We start from the raw sequence: 16,023 nt of genomic DNA, 5'->3' as shown, positions 1-16,023 counted from the left end.
AAGCACAGGAGAGTGACACGTTGAAACAGAGATAACTATCATTGTTAGCATTATAAGATATGTAGAACTTATAAGAAATTTCAAATATTTCTGGTTAAAATGTTAAAAACATAACTCTTCGACTGTAACTGTCTCCCATTTAAAATGACTCTTTACCAGCCCTAGTACTTAACCATCCAAGAGGGACTGGGAAGAGAGGCTGTAAACACAAAACCATCCCATATTTTATGTTCCATTTAGAGACTCAAAAAACACAAAAGAACAGTGTTTTCATTTCTAAATAGTTAAAGAGTTCTGAGAAGAGGCTGGGAACTTTAAAGAGATAAACAAAATAAGTCCCTTACATATGCTATAATCAGAAATGAAAGGGGAAAACCTAAAACAGGGAAAGAGAAGAGAGAAATAAAAGAAAACTAGTCAACAACTTTTTTAAAATATATTTTTGAGAGATTTGAAAAGAAAAAAACATAATTAGGTTGAACAGGAAGAGGAAAAAATACTTCAGGAGCAAGTAATAGGACCAAAAGAGGTGTAAAGAAAACAAAATGGGCCAAATGATCATCCAGGAAAAATGCATAAGAAAGGACAGGGATGGAAATGGAAGAAGGACATGAGGTAAGCGAGGAAGCAGGAAGAAATGAGATGGCACTGGCACAGGCGGAACAGGCAAAGTCTGAGGGTTTGGAGGAAGCCTGTAGATTTTTTAATTAGGGCAACTATTTGCTGAGTTTAGTGCTAGTCAGAGAAGTCAGCTAAAAAGCTCTAGCACTTGGAACTCACCAATTTTTAATAGGATAGGTAGGGCAACATCTACCAGAAAGACAGAAGTTTTTCAAAATTTGCATGTCCAGTTGATTAGGAACCTTATTGAGAGTACCTAACTCATTGGCAACAAAAACTGAACAGCTGACACAATTTTCTGCCCTCCAGCACTAGGCTGGATTTCAGCTGGTGGCTTGAGTGGTGAAAGACTCTGGAACTTATTGCTGCTTTCTCATTCCAAAAGGGCCACTCAGAAGGAGTGGTGGCCAGTGAATAAACATGAACTACCTTTGTTCACAGTTACCATGCTAAGTAACTGTATGGAATAGTTGCTTACACACCAATACGCTATAATTTTCTAAGTTTCTCCAAATGTTTTTTATTTTAGAAACATCTGAAAAAATATAAATCAAAAACCAAATACAAATGTAGTATTCCACATGCCTCACATTAATCATAGTAACTTCTTGTGACAATCTCCATCACAAAGATCTTCTTTGTTTAGGGTAAGAAACAGAAAAGAGCCTATCTCTTGCTCCCAAACATTAATTACATAAAGCTTGAAAACAATGCCATCTAGTGGATATCTTTTTATAAAAAGTATTCCTTTCAAAAGATGCACTTAAGATTCATTCATTTAACAAATATTTATTGAGGACCAACTATATGCCAGGCACCATTCTGGGTGCTAAGGATATGGCAATGAACAAAACTACCCAAAATAAAAGGAAAACCCTTCCCTCATGGAGTTTACACTCTACTAAGGAAGACAAACACATAAATATACATTATTTATCAGGTAATAAGTGCTCTAAAAAATAGTAAAGCAGAAAAAGGGAATAGAATGTGACAGGTGGGGCAAGTGCTATTTTATGTAGGGTGGTCTGACAAAAGGTGACATTTGAGCAAAGGCTTAAAGGGATGAGAAAATGAACCATGTGGATATCCAGTGGAATAGCACACGGGAATATGGAATTATAACCAGTGCAAAAGTCCAGATGCAGGAAGATACCTGATATGTTTGAGGAACAGCAAAGAGGTTTCTGTGGCTGGAACACAGGGAGCAAGAGGGAGAATAATAGGAAATAAAGTCAGAGAGCTAGCTAAGGCCAAGATCACATAGGACATTTAGGTTTGTGTTACTTTATTTAGATTTTATTTAGTAAAATGGGAAGCCTAGGAGAGCAGGACTGACATGATCTGACTTCTTTTTTTAAACGATTGCTCTAGCTGCCAAATGGAGAAGAAGCTATAGATACAGCAAGAGTGAAGGAAGGAGATCAGCTAGTGCAGCAGTCTAGAAAGGAGCTGGTAGTGACCTGACCTAGGGAAGTAATAGCTCAAGTGATTACAAGTTACTGGACCCAATATATAGTTCAAAAGAGGAGCTGAAATGATTTCTTGACTGATTGGATGAACACCTAGAAGAATGGGATTATCATTTATTGATGCAGAGAAGACTAGATTCAGATCAAGGTTTCAGTTATTGATGTTATATGTTTTATTTTTTTCATGAGGGAATCATGAAAGACATCCAGGTATGTAAGTCCATCCATGACCCACATTAATAGGCAAATAGATATGAATCTGGAACACATGAGAAAGCTCAGAACTCAGATATCAACCCAGGAGTTGTCAGCCTATAGAAGATTTGAGAGATCATAGGACTAGATGACATCAGGGACTGCATACAGATATAGCAGGAAAAAGGTCCCAGGACTGAGTTCTGGGATTCTCCAAAGCTTAGAAGTTACAAAGATGAGGAGGATCCAGCAAAAAAGACTGAGAGGAAGTAACCAAGGAGGTACGTGTAAAATCAAGAGAAAATGGTTCCAAGAAGCCAAGTGAAGAATTTTTTTCAAGAATGGGGTGATCAACCATTTCAAATGCTGCTATTGGGTTGGATAAAAATGTAAAAATCAGTTTCAGAATAGGCTGGGAATTAAAGCCTGAGGAGCATGCATAGAAGGGATTTCTACTTCTGTCCACAAAGGATTAACTGGTACAGGAACTATACTGCAGTCAAAACCTAGAAAAGCAGACAAAATCTATGAAACAACAATTTTCAGACACTAAACAACAGACAGCTCAAAACTGTGATCCTTGAGAGAAAGGAAACAAATAAGGTGAGCCTATGATCGCCCCAGCTTGCTGCCAGAGGCAGTTCCCAAGCTGCAACAGAAAAAAGGGAGACCAAACAGAAACCTGGTAGACAAGCTGAGTTGAGAAAATACAGATCAGAGACTGAGAAGGCCAAAGTAGCCAGAATTTATGGGGCAGAGTATCAGAGAGGAAGAAGGTGCAGAGGGGCCACTGTGGAGATCTGTAGAAAGAAAGGTCCACTCAAGAACTAATCTGTGTATGTCTGAAGGGAAACTACCCAAGGTTGAGGAAAGAACCAGCAGAAAATATCAGACTGAACAATTCTTAGTGCTCAAAAACGGGTGGGAATAGTTCGTGTTTTCACACGCGTGAAGAGTAAAGAGACCTTATTATACATCGGGCATTGGTCAGAGTTCTCAGAAGAGTTTTACCTTAGTAGTGGAGCTAAATTAGTTTCAGAATAAAGACTACAGTCTTGTACCACATAATGCTGTTTCAGTCAACAACACACTGCATATACAACAGTGGTCCCATAAGATTATAATAATGTATTTTTACTCTACTTTTCCTATGTTTAGACACACAAATACTTACCATTCTGTTACAATTGCCTATAGTATTTAATACAGTTATATGCTGTACAGGTTTGTAGCCTACGAGCAATAAGCTATACCATTTAGCCTAAGTGTGTAGTGGCTATACCACCTAGGTTTCTGTAAGTATACTCTACGATGTATCCACAATGACAAAACTGCCTAACAATGCATTTCTCACAACATATCCCTGCATTAATAATGACTGTACTTGGGATTTGCCATAACAAAATTTAAAAGTAACCCTCAATGGCTGGGCACAGTGGCTCACACCTGTAATCCTAGCACTCTGGGAGGCCAAGGCAGTAGGATTGCTTGAGCTCAGGAGTTAGAGACCAGCCTGAGCAAGAGTGAGACCTCGTCTGTACTAAAAATAGAAAAATTAGCCAGGTGCGGTGGCCCACACTTGTAGTCCCAGCTATTCAGGAGGCTCATACAGGAGGATCCCTTGAGCCCTGGAGTTTGAGTTGCAGTGAGCTATTAATATGATGCCACCACTGCACTCAAGCCGGGGTGACAGAGTGAGACTCTGTCTCCAAAAAATAAAAAAATAAATAATAAAAGGATCAAACTAGTATTTAACTGTACCTTAAAACAAAATCTAACATTCTTTAAAGACATATGTTAAAATCCAGCACCCAACAATATATAATAAAATTCACAATGTCTAACATCCAATAAAAAAATTACCAGACATGTAAAGGAGGGGGAAACGTTCCATAACCAGGAGAAAAATCAATCAATAAGAACAATCAAAGATTATACAGATGATAGCATTGTAAAGACCTCAAAACAGCTATTATTAATCTTGTAAATTTGCTCAAAGAGGTAAATAAAGCAGGGGTTGTCAAACTACGCAACGTGGGCCAAACCAGGCCTATTGCCTGTTTTTATGAATAAAGTTTCATTGGAACACAGGTATCTTTTTAATATTCTGTTTGACAAAACAGAAGTACTTCTGCTACATTCTGAAATCTAACAGGCATCTCAAGGAAAAACAACTGTACAATTGTTTCAGTTGTGAGCTAAACAAGTCACTTTTTCCATGAAAGACCATTTTTACTTGAAAGAATGAATGACAAATTATGGTTTTGCAGACTTGAGTATTTGGCAGATATTTTCTCAACAATAAACAAAGTAAGTCTGACACTTCAAGAAAAACAAGTGAAGGTATTTTTTGCAAATGATAAAATTCAAGGTTTTAATGAAAAATCAGAATTTGGAAGCTTTACTGATTCCCAATATTTAAAATACTTTGGTTATCAGTGGGGATACTAATGAATGAGATTTTTTGATACAGAATAATGAAATGTGGCCGGCACGGTGGCTCATGCCTATAATCCTAGCACTCTGGGAGGCCGAGGCAGGCGGATTGTTTGAGCTCAGGAGTTCGAGACCAGCCTGAGCAAGAGCAAGACCCTGTCTCTACTAAAAATAGAAACAAATTATATGGACAGCTAAAAATATATATAGAAGTATTAGCAGGGCATGGTGGCACATGCCTGTAGTCCCAGCTACTCGGGAGGCTGAGGCAGGAGGATCCCTTGAGCCCAGGAGTTTGAGGTTGCTGTGAGCTAGGCTGACGCCATGGCACTCTAGCCGGGGCAACAGAGTGAGAGTCTGTCTCAATCAATCAATCAATCAATGAAATGTGTCAAGATTTTCTAACTCCATAAGTCAGTGAACCAGTATTTTCCAAACGACAAATGCATAATATTACAAAATCATGCATGGGTAAATATCCATTAAAAGTACAAGATGGGAAAAAAAGTGCAAGATACATCAATAAATTTTAATATAACAGTACAAAAAATTCATCAATATGGCTTGAGATTCTATATTACAACTAACCTCTAAGCAACTGTCACTCAAATCTTAGTGTAGTACCAAAGAAGAATATCAATAACTATCTGAAAAGACTATTAAAATATTCTTTGATTTTCCATCTACATATCTGTGTGAGGCAAGATCTTGATATATTTCAACCAAAACAACATATTGCAACAGATTAACCACAGAAGCAGATATCAGAATCCAGCTGTCTTTTATTAAGTCATTCATTAAAGAGATTTGCAAAAATGTAAAACAATGCCACTTTTCTCTCATTTTTTACATTTATTTTCCATAAAAAATATGTATAATGGTTAGTTTCATGTGTCAACTTGGCTAGGCTATAGTCTCCTGTTATTCAAACACTAATCTATGCATTGCTGTGAAAGAATTTTGCAGATGTCATTAATGTCCATAAACAGTTGACTTTAAGTAAAAGAGATTAGCCTACATAATCTGGGTGGGCCTGACTTAATCACTTGAAAGGCATTAAGAGCAGAACTGAGCCTTCCTTGAAAAAGAATAAATTCTACCTGTGGAATACAGTTTCAGCCCCTGCGTGAAAGTTCTAGCCTGTCCTTCCTGACAGCCTGCCTTATGGATTTCAGACAGCCCCCACAACCACATAAACTAATTCTTTGCAATTAGTCTCTTAATATATATCTACTGGTTCTACTTCTCTGATATAGCCTTGCTTGATATATGTTAACATGTAATGGACTTATTGTATTTTTAATGAATCTTAATAGTTAAATATTTTTTAAGTTTCCCAGATTAAATTTCTAATGTGGTAAATATCAATCAATATAATCCACCTAAACTGAAGCGTTTAAGGGCCCTGAATCATAGATAACAAAAGATAGCATAACCAAAGTTAAAAGATAAATGACTAGGAGAAAAATCAGATAGACATGTATAGCAATAACACACAAAGTATTTCTATAAATCAATGAGAAAAAAAAGAAAAATTGGGAAAATGTATTTCTAGGTAATTTGCCAAAGAAATATCAATGGGCAATGAATATATGAAAAGATGGCAGTCCACAATGAGATGCCACTTTTTTCCCCTAAGTATGACAAAAATTAAAGAAACTGAAAACAGTATTGATAAAGGTTCTCAGAACACTGTTGACTGGAAATATAATTGTGTACAATATTTCTGGTGGAATATCAAAATTTAAAATAAGTGCATCCTTAGTGGGTATATGATAGATTAAAGATATAAATATGAAAGGTAAAACTACAAATATACTAGGAAAAAACTCTAGGACCATATCTTTGATACCTAATGGTGGGGGAAAACTTCTTAAACCAAAAAGCAAAATCACAAGGCAACAACTTCAAAATTACAAATTTCTGTTTAACAAAGGACACCATAGATAAAGATGACAGATAACAGAGCAGGAAAAGATATTTGCAATGGGTAAAACTGACAAAAAATTAACATCTAGAAGACATACAAAGAACTAATGTAAATCAAGAATAAAAAGACTAGAAGCCCACTGGAAAAGAGCGTAAAGATGGATTCACAGATAGAATGCCCAGATGTCTAACATACATTGTTGAATGAGTGAATGAAAACACTGCTTGGACCTTTCCTAATAGTTAATCATTTTTTCCAACCATAGTTCAGTGGAAAGAAGATGTGAGTTCACCTCTCAGCTTACTTACTAGCTATCAGATCTCGGGCAAATCACATAATTTCTGAGTCCTATTTTCTTTATTTCTAAAATGAAGATCAGAATGTACACCCTGCTTACTTTACAGTGCTGTTATATGAATCAAGTAAGATGAATGTCAATTATATCATGCTGAATATGTTCTAATTAATAAAATGTTACTTATAGCAGTGGCTCTCAATCCTATCAGTCTCAACAACCCACACATTACAGGATGTCTAGCATCCCTGGACCCCGCTTGTTTATTATTGTGAAAACCACTTATTCTTACACACACACCCCCTACGAATTTCCAAAGCACCTGCTGGGGGAAAAATTGCCTGCCTTCCTCCTCCAACTGAAAACTGCTAATTTACAAAATGGATGTAGTTCATTCTAAAGGGCCATGCTGTCAAAAGCTACTTTTATATTCCTGGCCCATAAAACCCCAAAATAATAGCCCTGAAAACCTATTAAAAGCTTTATTTCTAAAATCTCCTCCTCTATAGATGAATCATTTGCATATCAATTGTAAGTGAAGATGTCCTAAGATAAAACACTGCCAATTTCCCAACATCCCCTTCTCTATCATCCAATATAACCTCCCTGTATTCAATAACCCTACATCTACTCTCAATGTCCCATTGCCCACAGCCATTCCTTCCTGACAGACAGATAATGCTAGCTATAAATCCTACAAAGAATTTACTATGGTAGAAATCCTCAGAAAAGGGTTGGAAGTGCTCCTTTTTTAGAAGAAATTTCAGGCCACATTTTAGTTGTTCTTTCCCCATCAAATCTCACCTTGCAGGTTACTATGCCTTAATTTGAAACTGATACCTACAATGCATTTTAAAGATTCCTGTTCTATAAAGAGTTAACCGTTTATGAATAGATGGACTTCATTCTTGATCGGTTCCAGAATCAAAAGGTGTATGTCAATTAAGAAGCAAAATGTTCAAAAATATTAGCTCCTCTTGTGACTTCACAGCTCTTGTATAAAAGGAAAGATAAAATTTTTCATTAGTAACTACATGCCAACTTGAAATAAAACATATGCTTAATATAAAGTTTTCCAAAATCCTAGTTGAAATATAGTATCATAAATGTGCTGAAATATAAGTTTATGGCTTCTCAAAGCTTCTTGTACATATGTACTATCTTCTTGTTCGTTCATTCAATATGTATTACTAAATATAATAATCTGAATCTACTGGTTCCTTACAGATTCCAGAAAACTCCAAAGTTTTGCTGTAGTAATAAGTACTTATGACTAATTTCTACTTTCATTCTTGGAAACTTTTCAGGATCTTTCACTTGACTAATTCATCTAGATTCATAAATGATAAGGCAGCTGGAACTGGATTGAGGAAAATCTACCCAGAATCATGAAACCATCTTGAAAAATGATAAGAGGGAATTTATTCCCCTATTGTTTCTCTCTGGGTCAAAGACCCTAGATTTATAACAACTAGCAAATAGGTCATTTGTCTTAAGACCACACTAGTACTGCCTTCAGAATTAGCCAAAATCACAGCTGGCTACTACCAATACCTGCCATGCCGCTATCTTTATACACTGATTCAGAAAGAGTGACACTTTAAATACAGTCATGTGTTGATTAATGACAGGGATACATTCTGAGAAATGCATTGTTAGGTGATTTTATCACTGTGCAGACATGATAGAGTGTACTTACACAAAACTTACACAAACTTAGATGGTAGAGCCTACCACACATCGAGGCTATATAGTATGCCCTGGTAACCCTGGACAGCATGCTACTGTACTGAATACTATAGGCAATTGTAACATAGTGGCAAATATTTGCATATCTAAATATAGAAAATGTACAGTAAAAATATGGTATTATAATTTTATAAGACCACCATCATATACGTGGTCTGTTGTTGACTGCAATTTTGTTATGAAGCACATGACTGTAGTTGGTAGGAATCAGAGAGCACTACCTGTGTGGCACTTGGCACCGAGAGGTAACATGCACACCAAATACAGCAGCTCCTTCAGATCTAAGCTCAGCTATTGTTTCCACACAGTACCAACGCATGTACCTCTCCTTTGTATACTTAATTATAATTTTACATTTTAGTGGTTATTTGATTAATATCATCCTCTTCTTCCTCCTCTGCTGGACTTCTTTCTTCCCAGTTTTCAAAGCTTTTCTGATTTCACTACAACTCAGAAATTTCCACACTTACCTCCTAAATGCCAGTCCTATATCCTGTCTCCCCAGGTGCCCACCTTCCAGGTTCCTAGCTCCCATCTCTTACTTTCCCAGATCCCTCAGTTTTTCTCACACACTTATTGACCCCCTTCGATTTGCAGTTCTAAGACCCACCTTTATTTTCCTTTATCTATTTTATTTCTCCCAAAGCTTTATTTCCAAACCTCTATTACTATTTACTATCCATATTACCTTTCTTTTTTATTCTTAACCCACAGTTCCATCTTTTTCTAATTGTCGCTAACAGGGATAACATATTATTCATTAATTCAGGTATACTGTAATTCTCACAGTTGCCAAAATTTTCATAGACTAGAATATGGGGATGACTCACTGGATTAATCTATTTATCCACATTCTCAAGGTATATGTAAGCAATTGGTATCTAAGACTACATCGGATCTTGAACAGAAGTCCAATAGATAAAAAAAATAAACAGACTTTTTCTGAATCAATCAGAAGAAAGGGATCCAGAACTTCACCTGCATGGCATTCCCCTCTCCCCAAGGCAGTCTCTGAATACCCCAGGGGATAGCACCAGACTATACTATTAGCTATTAAACAGTCTATAATGTAGAAGCATAATTAACATACCATTTTAGATTATTATCCTCTAAAAGACGTGTAAAATAAACTAGTTAGTATTGCTTTTAAAAATATAGCTAATCTTTCCAAGTGCTTTTAAATACATAATCTGTAGGATTTTCTTCTTTTTTCCTTAATGCATTTAAACTTAAGGGTTTGTTTGTTTTTTCTTAACTCGTCCTGTTTTCTCTCTTTCTTGATAAAAAGATTTCTAAATATTCATAAGAAGAAATTATTTTCCACTTTTTATCACTTCCCCTAAATTCTCTATATATGAATCCTCTAATCCTCCCTCATGTTAATCCTTCAAATACTTTCTCCTTTGTGCTGATCAGACAGCTTGCTTTGTAAGCACAAAGTGAAGACAATCCTATAACATGCAGAACTAAAATATATTCCTTTTTGAGTCTCAAATTTCTCTGCTTTACCTCTTTTCTAAGTCCAGAAGCAATCCCAGCTGTGGCAGACACTGTTTCCACTTCTTCCTTGCCATAAGAGCCCCAATTTTATTTAGGCAGCATATTAACCAGCCCCAGCCAGACAACTCATCATGATTGTCATAATGATGATCTTTTCCCCTCACTTTCCCATCCTCCTTTACACATTGGGGTGGCTCAATGAGAAGTCTGCAGGATTGCACGGGACAAAAAGGAAACCTGCAGATGGGAGGAGCATACTTTCCTGATAAAATATATGGCTGGCCCTTTTTCCTTCCCACTGACCTGAGTACAGATTGGACACGATGTATAAAAATGTACCAGTCCTGGGTCTCCCTGTCATCACTGAGCAGCTGAACCAGTGCCAGCAACCACCTATTCAGGTCTTGTTATGTGAGAAAAATAAAGCCTCTTTTTATTTTGGGTGTTCAGTTACTTGCAGCAGAATGATTTCCTGATTGACAAACCTTCCCTGATAATTCCAAATAGGAATCAAGCAGTCCTGTAACAACAGTACATATGAAATGTGATCAGACATTATGGAGCCAGCTCCAATCTATGACCCGCCATGACAAACTCTAAAAGGTAGTGTAAGAATGTCAAGTCTGGCATCTATACCAAAGAGCACTGGAATTTTTTTTTTTTTTTTTTTTTTTTTTTTTTGTTGAGGCAGAGTCTCACTTTGTTGCCCAGGCTAGAGTGAGTGCCGTGGCGTCAGCCTAGCTCACAGCAACCTCAGACTCCTCGGCTTAAGCGATCCTACTGCCTCAGCCTCCTGAGTAGCTGGGACTACAGGCATGCGCCACTATGCCCGGCTAATTTTTTCTATATAGATTTTTAGTTGTCCATATAATTTCTTTCTATTTTTAGTAGAGACGGGGTCTCGCTCAGGCTGGTCTCGAACTCCTGACCTTGAGCAATCCACCCGCCTCGGCCTCCCAGAGTGCTAGGATTACAGGCGTGAGCCACCGCGCCCGGCCTGGAATTTTTTATTCTACCTGACCCCATCACCAAATCTCAAAATCCATTCCATGTGGGAGCCAGATGACCACACTTTTTAAGCCTTATGGAGAATGGAATAAAAAGCTAAAAGCAATATAAATTTCAACTGCTACTTTCAAATGACTTTCATAAGAGCTTATGAATTATGAAAAATATTCCAACAAAAGGGCTAAAATTTTACCTCTTCATTTTCCAACCTGTCTATAATGAAAGTACTAATATGCACATAGGCAGAAAAAGATATGAAGGAGAAGTAAGTAAATATGCAGGATCCAAAAAGTGAATAAGGCTGTATGCAAAGACAAAGAAACAAAAATCTCCACAAATTAATTTGGACAATCCAGAATACAGGTCACCTATTACTGTATTTATGCTGATATCACCCAATTCACTGATATGACTTTTAACCTGCTCTGAACTTTAATACTAGTAAAAGTGGAATCATGCAACAGTCTATTCCTTTAGAAGACATCCTAAACTCAGTTTTGTATGTGATACACAGAAAGCAGGAATCCAATTACAGTAAATTGAACTGCTGTTATCAGAATAATCTGACAGAATTTTTGAATTCTTTAACCAAATTCCCCAGGACCTTTGTAAGAGCTATTTATACATTAGCTATTTATGACCTAATTGGCTATTTAATACCTATTTGGCTTGTTAGTTGAAGGCTAGTCATTGGCATTTTAAAGTACTTTTCACTTGGACAATTTGAACCACTATTTTTAACAGCTTCAGTATCAAATATATTAATATTTCCATGTTTACATTTCCAGTGGTCTCACATGTTTATGCTTCTGTGTGGTTGTTTTTTTTTTTTTTTTTTTTTACTATTTATTTAAGTCAAGATCTAAATAAGTTCATCACATTGCAATTGATCAATGTCTTTTAAATCTGTTTCAATCCGAAGTCTCCTCCTCCAACTCTTGTTTAATCTTACAATTTATTTGTTAAAGAAACCGGGTTGCTCTGTTATTTTCCACGGTTTGGATTTTGCTGATTGCATCCCTCTAGGGTAGTTTGTTGTGTTCTCTATATATGTTGTAAACTGGTAGTTGGATCTGAAGACTTGATCACATTCAAATTTGATTGTTCTTCCATCTCAAAGTACCCCAGTGATTCGTTGTCTTTTTGTGATGTTCAATCCTTAAATCCATTAGATTGTTAGTGTTTGTAACTTGGTGATATTCTATCATTCCTTCTTCATTTATTAGTGGAATACATTTATAAAAAGACCTATTTGTTACTCAGTAATATAGTTCATGTAGAAAAAGAATACATGCTTGACTTTTTATTTTTTTACACATTTTCAAAATAATGAGTTGCTTCTTCAGAATCCTTCAATGGAAATCAATTAATTCCCTTTCATCTATTACTATAATTATAGACTCATGGATTTAAAATATTTCATGTTTTAATCCACTGCCATTATTATTCTTATTGATGCTCGATTTGTTTCATCTTTGGCCAGTGTGAGCCTCTTGTGAGTCTTTTGGACACCGCCCTGAAGAGTCTTTAATTGCTTCCTTGCTATCTGATATGTTTCAGACTCAAGTTAAAAATTTCCTACTCCAGAATTAGAATCAGCCATTTCCCCAAGGAACTCTCATTCCTTTTATTAAGAAATGGTATCTGGATTTCAGCATCTGAAGTAACACTTGCCAATTCATTTACTTATGAAACATTTTGTGAGCAGTTAATATGTATCAGTCACTGGTTTGGCTTTGAAGATACAAAGATATAACACAAAGAGTTGACAGTGGCACATACTCAGAAAGAACAGATAACCAAGAGATATAGAGCAAGGTAAGCAATAAGCTCTAGGCAAAATAATCTATTTGAAATTTATCTGGTCAGGTAATATACTTTGATTTCTCTCTTTAGAGAGAAATAAGGGAGAGATCTGATTCATAGTGACATAGTAAGAGAAAGCCCTAAAGGACTATACCTATGTTATACCTTGAGGACAGAACTGACTTTGTCTTCAGATGTATAAGCACCCCTGCTTATCAGTATCCACTCACTAATATTTTACTTCTAACTAGAAATTACACACAGTCCCTGTGTGGTTCAACTTAAAATTTTTCGACTTTACAATGGGTTTATTGGCAGTATTAAATGAATTTTTGACCTAAGATATTTTTTACTTACAATGAGTTTATCAGGACGTAGCCCCATTGTAAGTTGAAGAGCATCTATACTCACAAAGCAGCTTAGCTGCCATTTTTCCTATTAGTTTTCCCTCTTCCCCATTTTCTACTTAAATTCTTAGCTATTTTTTCAACTTCTTTCTTCCTGACTTTTTGCAAAACACAGCTTATCCAGGATTTCCACTTATATCAATAAGAAAGAAATAGAAAAGACAAAAAGTTCCTTCAAAAGTGAAGAAATTTTTTAAAAAGAGAAAGAAAGAAACTGCTTTCCTGTGTCAGTTTTAAAAGAAAAATTCCTTTAAAACAGTATCTAGCATTCTGTGCTCTTAAAAAAAAAAAAAAAAAAAAGGTAAATGTTAATAAGCTATTTGTAAATGTTCCATGCTGTATATAAATTACAAAAGTAGCTCTACGAGCTGCATCAGGGGTGTCTGTAGGAGTCAGCACCATGACAGAAGACATCAAGACCAAAATCAAGAACTACAAGACTGCCCCTTTTGACAGCCGTTTCCCCAACCAGAACCAGACCAGGAACTGCTGGCAGAACTACCTAGACTTCCACCGCTGCGAGAAGGCGATGACCGCTAAAGGGGGTGATGTCTCTGTGTGTGAATGGTACCAGCGTGTGTACAAGTCCCTCTGCCCTGTATCCTGGGTCTCAGCTTGGGATGACCGCCGGGCAGAAGGCACGTTTCCTGGGAAGATCTGAACTGCACCCAACCTCTGTCCTCCTCCCAGGGTAGCAAAGGGAGACTTGGGTACATGGTGATTCCCCCCACCTCGGGGACCCTGAATCATGACTTAACTACTAATAAAAACTCGTTGGAAAAGTGTAAGACAGTGTGTATGTAAGAGCTGGATGGTTGGGCAAGAAGCTAGGGGTGGAATCAGTACCCTAACCAAAAAGGGGGCTCACAGTGATTATCTCTTCTGTTTTGTTTTTGCTTATTTAATTTAATTTTATTGAACTTTGACCACCTCCTCTGTGCCAGTCAGTAGAGTGGGTGATTATATGAAATAGCCTCAAGTCTCTCTATGTGCTAAAATCGATCTGTTTTCTTGCCCTTATCGTCTGTATGTTTTTTTCACTTATGTGTAATTTGTGAACCATATGAAAGTAGCATAATTAACAACTCCTATGTACCCACCACCTAGCTTCAACAGTTATCAACAAAGGACTAATCCGTTTCATTTCTAACTACCACTCTCCCCTATAGATAATTTTAAAGCAAATCCTAGAGATTATATTTTGTCTCTTACAGATACAGATCTTTTCATACATAATTGCACTACCATTATTACACCTAAGAAATTAACAATAAATTCTTAATGCCAAAAAAATAAATAAATAAATAAATAAAATTACAAAAGTAAAACATCATAAGAGAACATAATAAAATCTCCTACCTTTCAGCACTAAATGCTGATTCTGTGTCAATGTACACGACAGCTCCTTCTAATCCTCCCATGTTGGTGGGTAATGTAGCCAAAACGGTCATCATCATACAAAACTGAGTTTTTCCACAACCTGGTGGACCTGTAATCTAAAAAAAAAAGTTTTTTGTATAAACATCCCAAACCAGTCAAAGCAAAATCCTTTTAAGAGATTGCCACATATGCAGTCCAACTAACCTGAGCTCCTGGGAAAGAATTAAATCCTAAAGCCCTAAGACATCCATTGTAAGTAATGAATTAACTTCATTCATTGGATTGGTATTCATTATATACTATCCTTGGAGGAATTGATAAAATAGTCACTCAAATCATCCTCTGTATTTTGTAGTTCAGAAGAGAAACTTTGGTTGAGAAAGGCTGGAGGATTCATTCACTTATACATTCACAACTTGGAGTTCTATACCTTTTCCTCATTAAGACATTTATAGTAGGACTTTGAAAATATTTAAAGGTCTTTAATAAATGGTTTAGCATTTGTTATAAATTGGCCTTTCAAAACAACATTGTACTAGTCCCATTAGGGGCTATTTTGATTTTTAGTCTTAAGAATAAAGTATTTTAAAAAATAGTAAAGTATCTACGGGTGAAGGGTATTGATGTATACAAATTACTTTCAAATGGTTCAGAAAAAATGTGTGTATATTTGTGTGTGTGGAAAGAGAAATAAAAAATAAAACAAAATTCAACAATTGTTGAATCTAGGTAATTCATACTTTGAAATATATATTTTGACATTTTAGTTGACAGAAAGCTATTTTGAGATTACAAAATTCAAAATCAAGAGAGTATAGACAGGAAAGAATAGGAAATTAATCGCATGCATATTCAAGTCTAACTGGAAATAGTTAACAAAATTAATTTTAAAATGCTAAAACAAATCCCCTTTAAATATAAGCTATTTGTCACATTAGCTATGGCAGCCAATTTTAAGAACCAAGGCACTATCCCTTTTGTGAAAATAACACTAATGAACGGTTTTTCACAATGCGAGGAAGGGAAAAGAGGAAGGGAGAAGAAAAGAAAATCTCAGACTGAGATGAAAAACTGTCTAAGCTAAAACTGAGACATACTATAGACATAAATAAACTATCTCAGATACATTATGAAGTAGGAAGAAATAAGAAGGGATGATCCATGAATCTAAGTCATTTAGATCAGTGGTTCTCAAACTTCAGTGAGCATTAAAGTCACCTAGTAAGT

General features: G+C 36.1%; 1 protein-coding gene across 2 annotated transcripts in view; it reads right to left on the bottom strand.

The window, feature by feature from the left end:
• RAD51B (RAD51 paralog B) overlaps positions 1-16,023 on the bottom strand; it is a 725,590-nt gene that overhangs the window by 692,200 nt on the left and 17,367 nt on the right. For both annotated transcript variants that reach the window (XM_069465070.1, XM_069465069.1), the window contains exon 5: positions 14,776-14,912. In XM_069465070.1, the coding sequence (XP_069321171.1) occupies positions 14,776-14,912 (137 nt within the window). The remainder of the gene's footprint in view (positions 1-14,775; positions 14,913-16,023) is intronic.

This window comes from Eulemur rufifrons, chromosome 2 (genome assembly GCF_041146395.1).
Source record: "Eulemur rufifrons isolate Redbay chromosome 2, OSU_ERuf_1, whole genome shotgun sequence".
Classification (NCBI taxonomy): Eukaryota; Metazoa; Chordata; class Mammalia; order Primates; family Lemuridae; genus Eulemur; species Eulemur rufifrons.
The sequence above is the reverse complement of the archived record's forward strand: the minus strand, read 5'-3'. Positions and strand labels throughout refer to the sequence as shown.